Genomic DNA, 16132 nt, shown 5'->3' with positions numbered 1-16132 from the left:
ATAGATTCCTTGTGAGCAACAATTACAGTTATCATTATACAGACTCATAATACAGTGCTCCAAGCTGAACTACTAATGTAGGCATAAGACTACATTACTCCAACTATTCCCTGTGTCAAACAATCTCAGAAGATAACTGTGATATTTCAAATTCACAGTAATGCAAGTTAATGTTAAAGTAATCTATTTTCCTCATTACCACAACTCTATATTTGAGGAACGCACTAAAGAGTAAGAGAGAAATAGATAATAGGATTCCATTTCCAAACGACAGGGAGAATAAGAGGAAGTAGAGAAAGAAGTGGTGAGAGAACGAATGAAAAAGAGAACAACTACTCAAGTAGAGAGCTATACAAGGTCACACTCTCTTGGTGAACTAATTAAATTCTAATATTCTTAAGAGGTGTCCTCTCTCTTCTGATCACAGATTAGAGAGTGACCTGTGACCATCTGAATTCAGTCTATGATCTGTAGCTGAGGACCTTGTCAGAGAGAGAGAGAGATTGAGAAGAGTGCAGCAAAAATAAACTGTGTAAAAAGCTAAAGAAAGAGAGAGAGAGAAAGACAGAGAGAGAGAGAGAGAGAGAGAGAGAGAGAGTGTGCATTGCCTCCTCAACATTGAGCATAAACTACTTGTAATAATAATACAAAATAAATAAATAAAAATTCAAAAGTGAGAATAAAGAAAAACAGCAAAAAGCTATAGACACCAGGGCTCCAGACTAAGGGGGTCCCTACATCCCGGGGACTATAAAATATCTATTTGGGACATATATTGATCTCAGCCGGGACGGTTTTGGGACTAGAGGAGTTTTTGCACTGAAAATGTACATACAGCATAAGACTAGCAGCGCTGCATAAATGTTGCAGCGGCACCGGCAACACTTCAGCCACTAACTATTACTGCAGAGAGAAACCCGCAAAACAGGCGCAGCAGTCTGTACCCTCATGTCAGAAAAATGCTGCGTTATTTGAACAGGAGAATATTTTTATAAAACAATAAATAAAAAAACTAAAACAAGGGAGAAGAATAGGCAGACAGACCATTCACACAGGCTCAGCGCTCCCTGCAGCACAAGGAGAAAGATGTACCCCTCCCTTTTCCACATAAAAAGTGAGGGGTACTGTACTGTACTGTACTGTACTGTACTGTACTGTACTGTACTGTACTGTACTGTACTGTACTGTACTGTACTGTACAAGCCCTCCCCCCTGGCCTGTGTGTGTCTGTGTGTTAGGCTGTGAAACAGTGACACTTGGTGGTGAACAAATGCTATAATGCTATTTTCGTGCTCGGACACAGGGACAGACCCAGCCACACACATAGCTGTCTATAGGAGTGGTTGCACCACTCAAAAACTTTCATATGATAACAGACAAAACTTAATATATGTAAGGAAACTGTCGCAAATGAATACTGCATGAAACAGTGGCTCTCAACAGCCTGTGGACGGTGGATGGAACAATGTGCTGGATGCATTCTGCTATTGGTAAGATAATTAAGATCCATGAAAAGATATCACACACCAAACACCGGAGGCGACTGTGGCTCAAGAGGTAGAGCAGGTCGTCCAATGATCCATGGGTCGGCGGTTCGAATCCCGGCTCCTCCTGGCTACATGTCGAAGTGTCCTTGGGCAAGACACCCCAAATTGCTCCTGGTGTGTTGGTTGGTACCTTGCATGGCTTCAGCCGCAATCGGTGTATGAATGTGTGTGTGAATGGGTTAGGGTGTAATGTAATGCACAATCTATGTAAAGCGCCTTGGATAAATGCGCTATATAAATGCACCATTTACCATTTACCTAACACCCTACACTGACAACTTCGACCCGCAAGTGAGAAGATCACAGTGGGCAAGTTGAGGCTGTGCATTGATCAGCCCTGTGTCTGAGCCTGAAGTTTTCAGTGCCACACACACAGACCAAAAGCTTTTACCTACTAATTAACCTAATTATTCTGTATTGTGACTGTGCTTTTACTAAAATATTAACTTAGAACACATGGATATATTTATTTTTATTCAGATTTTCATTACTTTGCACATATTCAGAAATGCAACTGGCAACCCCTCCAAAAATGTTGGTTACCCCTCTGGGGCTGATCTAAAGTTTCTTTACTTACTTCAAGGATTAATGCATTTATCAAGGATTATTATGATACCTTGATACCTATTATGATTCCTTGCCACTTTCAAAAGCAATGCTGGAAGTCTTTAAATAACTGTTACATGTTCTGCCCTCACATTAGTGTGAATGGTTAGAATGACATCAACATTAAAAATAAAAATAAATCGGGACTGTATACATTCACTTTGGGACGGTTCAAATTGTATTTTGGGACGGTTCCGGGATGTTGGTGAAAAACTTTAGTCTGGAGCCCTGATAGACACATGTACAATAAGCTATTTATAATATGATTAATGCAATCAAATACAATAAAATAAAATAGCATCTGCACAACTGTAGTGAAGCTAGGGTCTATATTTTATATAGACTATTAAACAATTATATTCCTTAAGCATAAGGAAAATAAGTATTAACAAATGGATCCTGACACGTGTGTTTCCTGAACCATAAACTGGACCTTAATCTCCATTAACTACATGTTTACTACAACATGTTTACTATGATTAAACATAATTGAATTATGTACTGAACAATACTTGATTTGTCTTCTCTCAAAATGAATTAAAATAAATCTTATATTTTACATGGCAGCTGTATCAAATACTGTTGATATTTGTAATAACATTCTTGTAATTTTGTTACATTTAATTTGCAACACTCACATTGGTTAAAAATAACTTTAAAACCTCTATACCAGGGCTATTCAATGTTTTTCAGGCCAAGGACCCCTTAACAGAGAGAGATTATGCAGGGACCCCCTGTTGAAGACCCCTGCTCTACTGTTCTCTCTCTGACTTTTCAACGAGTAACCAATATTAAGCACTAAACCCTTTCCAGAAGGGCTATGGTTAGCATACTGCATGTCTTACGGTATGTTAACCTGCTACAACAGTAGGTGATTCACTGTGAGCGGGCAGCAGGCATACAGGCTACATCTGCTATCTCCTATCTCCATAATGGCGGCTTCACTATATTCTCTGCTGCTGGTCTTTAACAGCGGGACGAGGGGACAGTTAGCTGGCACGTGTCGACCGGCGACATTGTCAGCCAATGAAAAGACCATTTGAAGTAGATTAGCATATTGGCATTAAGCCTGGAGACAGAGAGAAGCTGTCATGTGAGAGAACCCTAACGACAGGTCACACAGGTCGCACATTACTATAACTCTTTTACTCTTTCCACAAATGCTCCCTCCGGACCCTCCCTCACTCCACCCGTTCCTCCCTCTCTTACACAGTCTTTCTCAGAATGCTCTGATTATAAAATCACAGTAACAGAGATGAGCAATAAAGAAAGAGTATGCAATGTGAAAGCTTGATTTTTTTATGCTTCTTTCAAAGGCAATCCAAACAGTTTACTGTACATGAACATGACATCTAATGAACTGTATATGATGCAGAAGTGGTGGTGTGTGCATGTATGTGTGTTGTGTGTGTGTGGAAAATAGCGGACACAGACAGTAGGCGGTCTTTGCAATGCTGAGGAAGGCCTGCGTGCGGAAAACGCGTTCGTTTCTCTAGGTGGACTGCTGCTGTGATTTCGTTTTATGAATAAAAAAACTCATAAGAAACTTTACTCAAAAGAGTGCGGATATTCCCTTTTTTCCATTGGTCTTCAGACCGGATCAGGCTTTCCATAGCACCCCACAACACAGCAGGCAGTATCTGCAGTGCAGACAGCAGAGCAGAAGCTCTCATTGTTTTAACCATAATACAACTAAATATACAATAACTAAACACAAATCTCACTTGAATTGGATTGCAATACTTTACAATTTCATCATAAAAAGCCCACCCTAGCCCAACGGTGCAAAGCGAGCCTGTCTATAGAAGTAACTAACTGAAGTATCGTCTCTGCTGTGTCCTTTGAGTAAGGTCTTCTGACGTAGCTCATTATCTTCTCCATGCTGCCATCCATATTTAATGGGGCAAAATATTCTACTTTATTAGCCATTATTATACTTTATCATGGGTCAGTGGTTCAGCCTTTCTGGCCTCCTTCCCACCATTTCTCCTCTCCAATATACACGTTTTTCATTTTCTCCTGGTGTGCAAAGTCCAGACTGAAAAGAAGTTTCATTGACCCTTGCCAAGAACTTCTTGAACCTTTACAGAATGTTAAGTGCTTTATGATAGAATTAGTGCTCATTGAGGCTTATTTATGGCCTGGACAATAAAGAATAAACTGAAATAGAAGTTAACAAAGTGTGACTTTCCCTCTGCTGAAAGTTTGTACTTGGAAATTTAAATGTTGATCTCATCATAATATCAAAACATCGTCATTGGCAGCGGTACAGGGAAAATGTACGATTTGGCATGATGACACACCTGGACTAAACCCTCAGGAAGGGTAATTTTGGTCAGTTCAAAGTCTTGAAACTAAATTTCAAGGGAACTTTTCCTTTGGGGTACTGTAGGATTTCTTTTTTAATTTGAGCATTAGTCTCACTGTCTCAGACTGTGCATATTGCACAGCATAGCTTCACTTCTTAGCAGGCGTACATCAATCCAAGCCACCGCAATCAAGTGAACCAGAATTATGGTAGACTGGAAACATTTACAGAATCGGGAGAACAATTCAATTGTGGGCCCCAAGACATTAATGCATTAGACAATGGTATAGAACATTTGGCAACAATGTCCTGTTCTCTTGTTAGCCTTAATTGCAGCTGTGACAGCGTTTAAAGGCATGGTCCTCTGATGGCTCCAATCATTTATCTCTCCATTACAGAGAGCACTCTGGGTTTTTATTAGTGTAATAAAGATGGTCTTCACTCCAACAAAAAGCCACCTGACCTCTGGGCAGTCCTCGGGCCCCTGGCTCCTGTACTGTATATTCATCATTCATATGCGCAAGCACACATAGGTAGGCTGGTGTACTGCTGTCTTTAATTGCATAATTATTATTTTTGTATCTATTTGCATGTATAGCCTCTGCCTCAGGCTCCAACTAATATTTTAACCAAGACTAAAACAAGGTTTGGGGTCTCATTGCAAATGTAATTAACTTATACCCTCTAGTGGTGGAAATGATCATATCTGATACAGTAGGCTTGAGGGAAACACACTAGGGGCTAAACTGTATATCTTGCGCCACCCCTTTTTTTTTTACTATTTTGAAAACCCTTAAAATAGTAAAAAATGGCAAATAAGTTTAAGCATATAGGGGTAAGGGGTGGCACAAGATAGGGATGTTCAATAGGCTAAGTACTGTATAACATGAAAATGTTTAATTTGAACAATATTATAATATAAATTACATATATATGTAATTTTAATATTGTGCTAATTATGATATTGTTTACATTTCTCTGTTAATGTGTTTTCATTTCTTAACATTTTCAGTTATCATATTGACAGCTAGATTAGAAATAGGAGGGTCAGAAAATGAACCATAATCCTTTAAAGTTCACAGAAAACTGTGCGTGCATGCATGCGTATGCGTGCGTGCATGTGTGTGCGACAGCCTGTCAAGTATAAAGGTCTCTATGTGTTTGAGGTGGTAGGTGGTGTCAGTGGGCCTGGGGAGTTTATTTTTGAGCTAGAGGTCAGCTTTATGAACAGCTTACAGTGATGTCATCACAGCTAGAGAGAGCTTCACTTTTATTTAAGGGGTGTAAAATAGCAAAGCCGTCATGTCACGGTGTGTTTAGTGTCATTTATCACTTACTAAACAAACAAAAGGTAGGGGCACACTCACACACCTGTATTGTGGCTGTGCTGACCATGCACATAAGATGCATAAGATTAAAATCAAAAGAAGAGGTCACATGACTCGTAGCCACAATGCAGAACAAATGTATTAAGCGGAACACAGCGAACGTTTTGACCGCTGAGGACTTTTTCAGGGTTTGACCATGACCCTAACCCTGAAAAAGCCCCAAAACGTTGAGTTGTTCTGCTTAAAGGTAGTGTAAGTTATATATTATGGCTAAAATAAAATGTTATTTTTTTTTGTGTGGAAAAAGTCAAAAGTCTATACATCAGATTCAATCATTGCCATAGAGTGTTTGTTCAATTCCAGCAGTCGATCTCCCATATCCAGCTCTTTAATAAACAGAAAATACTCAATACCAATTTCATCCCATCAGGAGCCATAGTACCCATTTACCAGCTTCAATTATAGTGTTCCAGTTCCATTTTTCCAAATGAAACCTGTAAAAAGTATTATCCTGTATAGCAACATAACAACATACTGTAAGAAGAAACATGCCTTGACCAACATCCACTTCCATCCATCCTAATACGTTTATTTTGAATACTCGCCATACTGTTTCTTTGCGTGCGTGCGTGCGTGCGTGAGTGAGTGCGTGCGTGCGTGCGTGCGTGCGTGCGTGTATGTGTGCGTGTGTATGTGCGTGCATGTGGGTGGCTGACCTGGCTGTGTGGGTGGCTGTTTGTGTCGGTAGGGTGATGGCAGGCGGTGACCAGTGATGCAGTGTCAATGTTTAAATGTACGTCACTAGCCATGCACCTAACACACAGACACAACATTCTCCAGAGAGCCGCAGAACAGAACCCAACAGGTAAGTAGAGCCATATAGCCTTTCACCATTTTTAGAAACATTTTAAACATTTTATTATTGAGAAAGTCAGCACCGGCTATCAATTTAATTTTGCTTGAGTTGTATTTCAAATATTATAAATTCATTTAGGTAGATAGATGATACTCACGATTGTAACAATGAGATTTGGTGGTCCTTCTAGCAGAAGGACTTTTTCTATATGAAGCATTGGAGATTGTTCAAATTACATATATTCATTATTCATCCTATCATAAAAAAAATGTAAACAAATAATTGGCTCACACTTAAAGTGCCTAGATTTTGTACTGAACTTGTTAGATCTGCCTTTGATTTCTGTACGCCAATGGGGTTGGCGAATTTGATGTATCCCTGTAGGATACATCAAAATTGTCCATGGTTCTATTTAGAATCTTGGTGACAAACGGGTCACCACAATGTCATTGTTCTATATTATTATTATATTTGTTACAATATTGTGATTTCTTAAATCAATATTATCAAAACACTGTGATGTTGATTAATATGAGAATGTTTTTGAGATAAATTAAGTAAATTAAGTTTGAATGAATGAATGAATGAATGAATGAATGAATGAATGAATGAATGAATAAATTAATGACATTTTCTGAAAGTTTGCTCATTCTTCGTTGCCCATTTTGTCTGCGCAGGAATTTGACCCTGACATTGCGGTGCCTATAATTCTGTCACCCTTGCTGAGAAACAACAATGTGGCTGCTGGGAAAGATCAGGGAAGGCATGGAGAGCATTTCCCTTGATTTGAGTCAACATGTGGCAAATGGTGAGGATCATCTCTCTGCCAAAGCCAGTCTCTCCAGAAAACTGCACCACAATGTCCTCACTCCAGAATCCATACCAGAGTTCTGTCTACCTCCAAGACTCTACAAGAGGGGCCCTCTGTTGGCCACTGAGAGAACTCAAGATTACATGCATCAGAATGAGATGCACAGGGACCATGCTTCATCAAGCACTATAGATGTAAAGTTTAAGGATGTGGCTACAGTAACTACAGAGTCCCGAATGGCTAGAAAGAAGCCATTGCCATTCTCTGCAGAGGGATATGGCCTGGCAGGGATATATGAAAGCCCCAATACTTTGCGTAAAGAGTCTCTTTTTCACTCTAAGATTCCTGGCTATATTTTGGATAGAAGCCTGCCTATGAAAGCAACCAAATTGTTATATGAAAGAAATCTGCAGAAAACAACCACGGCTTCACACAGATTCTTGCCTTTGTTCTCACGTGAAAGCCAATCAGATACAGGAAGCACCGAGAGTATCATTCCTTCCTCCAATGACTCTTCGCCCCCTGGCTCCCCACAGAATTCTTCCTCAGCAAACTCCCTCTTATTAGACAGTGAAGAAGACAACTGTCAAGGGATGAAAATACCTCCCACTACATTAGTCTGTCAGTTGAAAGCAGCAATATCCTGTCCTATGCTATATGACACTAGACACGAGAAGGGGCAAAGGTGGAAGAGGGAAGCATCGCCTTTAACATGCTTTCCCAATCACTTACCTAAATCAGTGAGCAGTTCAGTGAGCCTGGCCCCACCCATACTCTTCCCACTGGATGTTCTCCACTGTCAGGAGCGACATCAGCAGGAGCACATCCTCCCGCTGCCGGGACGTGGTAGGATCCGCCTGTCTGCCCTCACCTCCTCCACTTTTTGCTCCCTCACCACAGTCAGAATTCGTGTGGTGTCTGTGGAGGACCTGAGGGATGACGGAGATCAAAGACCTTTGAATTGTGCCCTAAGACTGTGTTTGACCCCAGGGAAGCTGCAGTGTCAGAACAGCACTACCATCAGGAACTGCCGGAGTCCTGTATTCAATGAAGATTTCTTCTTCACAGAGCTGAGTCAGGAGAACATTCTCATACTGGATCTCAGGGTGAAGGTGGTTGATAAACCAAGATCAGCAACACTGCGACGAGGGAAAGTGGTAGGAGTAATCACTAAACCATTAGCTCAGTTAATCTCTGTGAAATCGGCAGAGCAACTGTCAACTGGGCAGACAAACAAATAAATAACAAATATAACATGCTCAGTAGAGTGCAGACATCCACCTTCACCTCTGATGTCATGCTAACATATGTGTACATATACCGTATGTGTTTACGGTATGCGCATAAACACTTCTATTTTCAAATGTATACTATTATTATTCCTTTGGATGTATATTTCATTTGGTCACTTACTTGTCATTGTCTCCACCAGGCCGAAGGCATGGGGAGAGAGTATGTTTTGCACTCCGTCCGTCCGTCCGTGTGTCCGTCCGTCCGTCCGTGTGTCCGTCTGTGAACAGCTAATCTCTGGCACCGTTGGCTTGATCGCAGCCATACTCTGCACACACACTCCCTGAATGCCAGAGCTGAACCTCTGCCCCAAAGTTTTCACATTGGCCTGTTATAGCGCCACCAGGAGGCCGCTTTGTGCAAAACAAATGTTTTGACAGTACACCTACAGATTTTGTCCAAACATTACGCAAATTGGTACACAGTCTCTCTAGAGCCATTCAACGAAACGTGTCTTTCAGATTTTTCAGACTCCATCCTGATTGGCTAAGATTGGCTTCCAAAGTTCGCAGGAGTGCTCCGTTTCAAACAAAATGCTGCAAATCATGAACACATGGTGTGATTTCCGTGAAATTTTGCACGCACATTCCCACTAGGTCGAGGAACAAATGCCACTTGAATATTTTCAACTCAGCCTCATGGTGGCGCTATAACTGGCCGATTTGTGTTTTTACCTATAACTGCACCGATCTGTGTAAAACCATGTATGCACACTCCCTAGAGGCCAAGGAAAAACCTTTGCCTGGAATTTTTCACATCTGCTCTTTATAGCGCCACCAGGAGGCCGACATATGTAAAACACATTTTCTAATATTACTCCTTCAGATTTTATCCAAATTTCACGTAAATCGGTACACATGCTCTCCATAGTCATGTGATCATGTGATTTGTTTGATTTCTCATAATTATACATCCTGATTGGCTACGATTGGCTTCTAAAGTTTTCAGGAGTAGCCCGTTTTGTACAAATTGCCACAACTCCGCAACGCAGCGTCCGATTGTGGTGAAACTGTGCATGCCTATTCCCACTACTAGGCTGAGGAAGAAATGCCACTTGACAGTTTTCTAATCAGCCTCATGGTGGTGCTACAACAGGCCAAGTCGCGTCACACACACACACACACACACACACACACACACACACACACACACACACACACACACACACACACACACACACACACACACACACACACACACACACACACACACACACACACACACACACACACACACATGTTTAAAATACAAATAAACATGTTTATATTACTCCTAAACATTTTGCCAAACATCACACACAATCCTATCCTCCTGGTGGAGACCTGTGCCCAGAAGGGCACTTTTTCTAGTTGTAAATGTTTGTCTGTATACAGTTCTAGTACTCAGTAGGACTCCTTGTTTAATAAAAGGTTGAATTAAATGTCCTATGACATGCTGTTTAAAAAAAAAAGGAAATTATTACCTTATTGGCAGAGATAAAATGTGCATGTAATACCCATGGAACAGCTGTTATATGTGAAATCTGTGTAGGGGGAGAACAGAGATAGGGTATAACCAGACAGTTGTGTCAAAGGTGTCAAGCAGCTTCAAGTCCCATCCATCAACCGGAACCAGCTGTTTAAAAACCCGGAAGAGACGCCTGGCATATGTATTTTCTTGACGCCTCTTGACGCGACTGTCTGGTTATACCAGTTTAATACAGCAGCTTCATAAACCAGGCTGACAATTACTGCATGATCTGATCTTCTGCTGGTGTTGTGGGCTGTAAAGCACTTCTGTCTGTAGCTACGGCATTGGCCCCACATAGTTATATAAGATCACAAGGACACAGGTTGTCTCTAGACCAGGGGTCTTCAACAGGGGGTCCATCATAGGGTTAACCCACCGACTTCAAATTCGACACACGTGTTCCACACCACCACAGGGAGTGCAGTGCCCGGAGGGAGGGAGTGCAGTGCCCGGTGTCGAGTCTGTCGGATAAACCGTCCAGAACCAGCACAAAAGCCACTGCCTGGGATCTGGCCCTGGCCTGTAGGCTGATATCTTCATATATGGAGCTGGCCTGTTCTGACATCAAATGATGTTCTTCTGACATCTGCATAGACTCCATATTTGGGCATGCCTGACAAAGAACTCCATATATGGGCAGTATGGCATAAAAGGGACACAGATATAATAACTGGGTGGGGCATGCATTTCCAACTTGCATCGTTCCAAGTAGGCCGGCACCGCTCTAGTTTAAACTAATATTGAAATATAGGTTACTTCTGGTTCTAGGCCCATGCGTTGACAATGTACTTCCACCTCTGCTATATGCCTTCGTTGGTCTTCAAAATAAAAGCTCGCTTTGAAAACACTTTAACACATAGGCCTACAAATGCATGCATTACAAATAGTTCAGTCAGTGTACTGTACCGAAGTAGTGGGTCTATAAGTGCTTTGATTCTTTGAACTAAAAACAAAACGTGTGCGTGCGTAGCGTGCGTGCGTGTAGTTGTTTACCTTTGCTTTTACCTGACATGATCTCATCATATGATCTCACCCACGGTGCGTAGTCAGTGCGTTCCGCCCACTGAACGTTGTCATTTGACGTCATTGATATATTTCAGGAAACAGGGTAAGCTAAGCTTTCATCATCAATACAGTCCAGGCAGTCAGTGAATGTAAACATGGTGACAAGGAGGAGGTGAAACACACGGACGGAAAGATGGTCTTCGAAAGCCTGGTGGTAGATGTCCTCAACAGATTTTTAGGGGACTACGTTGTCAACCTTGACTGCTCTCAACTCAAGCTCGGCATATGGGGAGGTAGATAAACATGATCAGACATTTTGTGTCTTTTAGTGGGCTCACCAAGCAAGCAAGCTAGCTAGCTAATAGCTACTGTTAGCCGGCATGTGAGTGTCATCATGCAGCTGTCAGTGTGCACAGTAGTAGGCTATGTGTCAAAATGGACTAGCCAGTGACAGACAACAAGTGCACTTGTTTTCTACTAGTAGCTACATGTCTATATATCTTTAGCGAGTATCGTATTGCTAGCCGCCTGGGCAAGACGTATTGCACAATGCAGATTAGGACATTCGTATTTTTACATTTAGAGGTTACCGTTTAGAATTAGAAAGATAAACAAAGCAGTCAGAGAGTCATACCCTCTCACAACCACGGTTAGGAATGCTTGGCCTCTTTTACAGAGCTAGTTTGTTAACTGCAGGGAAAAAGCTTCAATTGTTGTCTTTTCTAAGAATATTACAAATCCAATTGCTTATGTTGCCACTTTAAGTAAACGTAGTTATTCTGAAAATGTCATGGATACAAGATACAGTAAAACACGAGCCATATGCTTTATTCATATGTTTTATTGAATGCAAAGTGAAAGTAAACCTTTCTTTCTACTGTTATAATTAGCCAGAATCTTGACGGGGAGTGAGTCATAGTCATCAAAGGTCATTTGATTCTGATTATGGTGCTTTCTATTTTCATGTTTGCGCACACACACACACACACACACACACACACACACACACACACACACACACACACACACACACACACACACAAAAGTCTCTCTGGTGGCTCATACTGTACTAGGGATTTGTACTTAATGAATGACTTAATAATTTATGATTCAGAATCAGACGGCCTGGCCTGACTGTTGACCTAAGTCAGTAGTATACGTAGCTCCTTTCGGAACCCTACGTTAAGGTTTCTGACATTTTGATGACTTTACGTAGGGTTCCTTCTCGTCGACTTCAAGCGACGTGGTACGCAATCTGACTTACCATCTCCGACGGGTGTGCTGCGCTGTGGGTATGACGCTGACATATTCCAAAAGAAGCATATAAGAGCTATAGGAGACAACGAACCCTCTGACCCCTCCGCGAACGGCTCAGAAGCCGTTAAGTATTTTTAATGTTTGTTAGACCGTTTTGGCAGCTCTCTTCCTTCCTTCCTTGACTTCCTTATTGACATCCTATTGTACCGCCTCCAGCACCGTGGCTGGCTACCTGCGACAGAGGCAGGAACGCGCAGATAGCCAGTTCCGGCGCTGGAGGCGGTACAATAGGATGTAAATAAGGAAGTCAAGGAAGGAAGGAAGAGAGCTGCCAAACGGTCTAACCAAGATTAAAAATACTTAACGGCTTCTCCGCCGTTCGCGGGGGGGTCAGAGGGTTCGTTGTCTCCTATAGCTCTTATATGCTTCTTTTGGAATATGTCAGCGTCATACCCACAGCGCAGACACCCGTCGGAGATGGTAAATCAGATTGCGTACCACGTCGCTTGAAGTCGATGAGACCGGACCCTACGGGTTAGGGGTCCAAAGGAGCTCAACCCGGGGGGTCCGGAGACGGGCTATAGTATACGATGAGCAAAAGCTTTTACTGAAAGGTTAGGTGCAGTCAGACATTGCTGCTTTTGACTGCATGTCAAGCAAGGCTTCTGGTAAAACAGCACTAATCCATTTGCCTTGAAGCGATTTGTGAAAACACCCTAAACAAATGCTTCTTTACCTCAGGTGATGCTGTCCTCAGAAATCTTGAAATCAAGGAAAATGCCTTGGTAAGTTGAAATAATTTAGTTACTACTGTGCGTAACAATCTAGGTAAGGTCTATTAATATTTTTATCTTATATCTTATATATCATGGAATAATAGTAGAATAATGTATACACTTTTACACTTTACATTTTGTAATATTTTCTTTTTCTTCTCTTTTCAGAGTCAACTTGACATTCCTTTCAAAGTTAGAGCAGGACACATAGGTGAGTTTCTGGTATAGCACTTTTGCAATTGGCTTTTACCACAGCATGCCTTGACTGTGTGTTTGTCTCAATAGGACGGCTAGAGCTGAAGATCCCATGGAAAAACCTCTACACCCAGTCAGTGGAGGCCACACTGGATGGTGTCTTTCTGCTCATAGTCCCCACAGCCAGTGAGATAATTTTCTATGTCTTAAAACTGTTAATACACACACAGTTGTGTTTCAATCTAGTAGTAGTGTAATAACAACAACAACACAGTGCTTCTTCACCATTCATCGCATCTTCTCCAGGTATAAAGTATGATGCTGATAAGGAAGAGAAGCAACTGCAAGAGGCTCGCCAGAGAGAGCTGCAGAGGATAGAGGAGACCAAGCAGAAAGCTGCGGAGCAAGGTTAGCGCGTGCGTGTGTGTGCGTGCATTGGTCTGTCAGTGTGGCAATAATGACATTTATCACATGCCTATTTTTCTGTTAAACAGCAACCAATCATCAGCGCATTGTGAGCTTGTAGATGTAGATAGTTTGGCTGAATGTTTGCCTATTTTTGCTGAATGTTCACCAATTATTCCTCGCCCAGAATGTATTTCTATATTAGTGTATTTCTAAAGTGATGTTTCCCTGTGATTGTCAGAGAACCCTAAACAAGAGAAGCAGGACACCTTTGTGGAGAAGCTAGTCACTCAGGTCATCAAGAACCTACAGGTCAAGATTTCTAACATCCATGTCCGCTATGAGGATGATGTGAGTATTAAAATCAAGAATACTGTTATTCTCTTCTCACAACAACACCGACATTAACATTGACAGTAAAACAATCAACTGTACTGTCATCATAAGCCTTCACTGTAAAATAAAGCATTTGACACTTTCCTCCTTTTTCTGTCAGGTGACGAATCCCAACTGTCCATTGTCATTCGGTGTCTCACTGAAAAACCTCAGCCTCCAGGTAATGTAGTGTATCAGCACTGTTCATGTGCTCTCTACCACACATGATTAGGAATTATCTTGTATTCCATCAATCATTTTATATATTCTACTGTGTAAGTTCTCACTGTTAACTTACATGTATGGCTCCACACAGACCGCTGATGAGAACTGGAAACCCTGCCTTCTGGATGAGAATGCCAAGCTTTTCTTTAAGGTAGCTGTTCAACCACTGCGCCTTGCTCTCTTGATATATATGAGAGGGGGGAATGGGATTAATAAAACAAAATTGAAACTACCCAGTGCTGAGCTTGAAAAACAGTGCTACACACATTCAGCATGGCAATTTACACAATGGTTAGTCGTTTCTCTGCTTAGTAGTAATGATGTGTTATTCCACTTTACAGCTTGTGCAGCTTGACAACCTGTTTGCCTACTGGAATGTCAACTCTGAGCTCTACTCTAATCACAGTCCAGATGAAGCTCTGGTGAGTCATTCTGACCTAGCTAAGAAGACAGTGTTAGACATGCCATGGCCTGTTTGGGTCAAATTACTTCAAGGGAAAGGCTATGGAATGAACTCCCAATCTACCGCCGTAGTCTGAAAACTCACCTCTTCAGACTCCACCTTAGCCTGCAGCACTTGCCGTAGCACTTGGCGACCTTGCAGGCGTATGCAAAGACTAAACTTATGTAATTTAGATAGCATATTATGTAGACACAACATTCTATAGTGTATACTTATAGTTTCATTGTACAGATATTCTATTAGACAGATGTTAGGTTCTTAACTTACTTATGATCCTTGATGACTATTTCTATGTATTTGATGTATTACCATGTGTTGTTCGTGCTTACTGTAAATCGCTCAACTCTAGGACAGTCTGGAGAAGTTCATGAATATACTGGGTGCAGATTCAGATGATACAATCCACATTCACTGTAGTGGTCTTAGAATCTTTTTTTTTAATGATGTTTATGATCCGCAGCAGCAGTCTGTCGGTGTTAGTGGTCATGGTACCACTAACACTGATGAGCCTCTTAATTTTCTTTACAACCAGGCCAAACCTAGTTAGACAAGCCAGGGATCACCCTTTACCACTTGAGCCACTTTCCCAGATTATCCTGCATCTTGTTGCTTAGTTTTGAAAGCATTAATTTCACTGAGTCGTTCATTTCAGCCACTGAGGCACTTTAACAGACTTCTTGCATGAAAGGATTTGAAGATTGCATCTTCAAATTGATCTAGTGCATTTTGCAAATGCAGCAAAGAAAGAGGATGAAATACTAAAATGGAAGAAATGGGATAATTTATGCTTCTCTCTGCTCTTTATCTGTAGAAGTGCAAATTTAACCATCTATTTCTGTATCTTTGGTTCCACAGCGATGTCTCAAGAACAGCATGGAGATCCAAAGCTCTGTACGCACCAGCCATGACTTCAGTGAGTGTTGTATTGTCAACCAGTCTGTAGCATCGGCACATTCATTCAGAAAAGTCATGGCATCATTGATTAATAAATATATAGACTTGAGTACTGACATGGCATAAACCCATGTGACCACCAAACATAAAGTAGATGCATTTGTACAGAATTGTACTTGATTACATATATGTCACAATTGTACAACTTTCAGATCCCACCCTAATTCAAAATGTACTTAAGTTAGTTGCCTCATTCCTTAAGGACAATAAAACCATAAGGCC

At 41.4% G+C, this 16132-nt stretch overlaps 2 protein-coding genes across 6 annotated transcripts in view; both read left to right on the top strand.

Annotated features, from left to right (window-relative positions):
* Positions 1-7380: 7380 nt before the first annotated feature.
* On the top strand, positions 7381-8697 carry LOC306934376 (C2 calcium-dependent domain-containing protein 4C; the record flags this gene model as incomplete). The annotated part of the gene is made up of 1 exon (XM_079516945.1): positions 7381-8697. One exon carries the CDS (start codon positions 7381-7383, stop codon positions 8695-8697), a length of 1317 nt encoding a protein of 438 aa, XP_079373071.1.
* A 2702-nt stretch (positions 8698-11399) lies between these two features.
* Positions 11400-16132, top strand: part of vps13a (vacuolar protein sorting 13 homolog A) — a 53551-nt gene continuing 48818 nt past the window's right edge. For all 5 annotated transcript variants that reach the window (XR_013791304.1, XM_079516786.1, XM_079516787.1 and 2 more), the window contains exons 1-10: positions 11400-11553; positions 13259-13302; positions 13462-13504; positions 13579-13674; positions 13795-13896; positions 14135-14244; positions 14390-14449; positions 14585-14644; positions 14835-14915; positions 15812-15869. Coding sequence is in view for 4 of the 5 variants with exons in the window: in XM_079516786.1 (XP_079372912.1) it covers positions 11454-11553; positions 13259-13302; positions 13462-13504; positions 13579-13674; positions 13795-13896; positions 14135-14244; positions 14390-14449; positions 14585-14644; positions 14835-14915; positions 15812-15869 (754 nt within the window). In the remaining variant the exon portion in view is untranslated. The remainder of the gene's footprint in view (positions 11554-13258; positions 13303-13461; positions 13505-13578; positions 13675-13794; positions 13897-14134; positions 14245-14389; positions 14450-14584; positions 14645-14834; positions 14916-15811; positions 15870-16132) is intronic.

This window comes from Electrona antarctica (genome assembly GCF_951216825.1).
Source record: "Electrona antarctica genome assembly, chromosome: 12".
In the NCBI taxonomy this organism is placed as follows: Eukaryota; Metazoa; Chordata; class Actinopteri; order Myctophiformes; family Myctophidae; genus Electrona; species Electrona antarctica.
The sequence above is the reverse complement of the archived record's forward strand: the minus strand, read 5'-3'. Positions and strand labels throughout refer to the sequence as shown.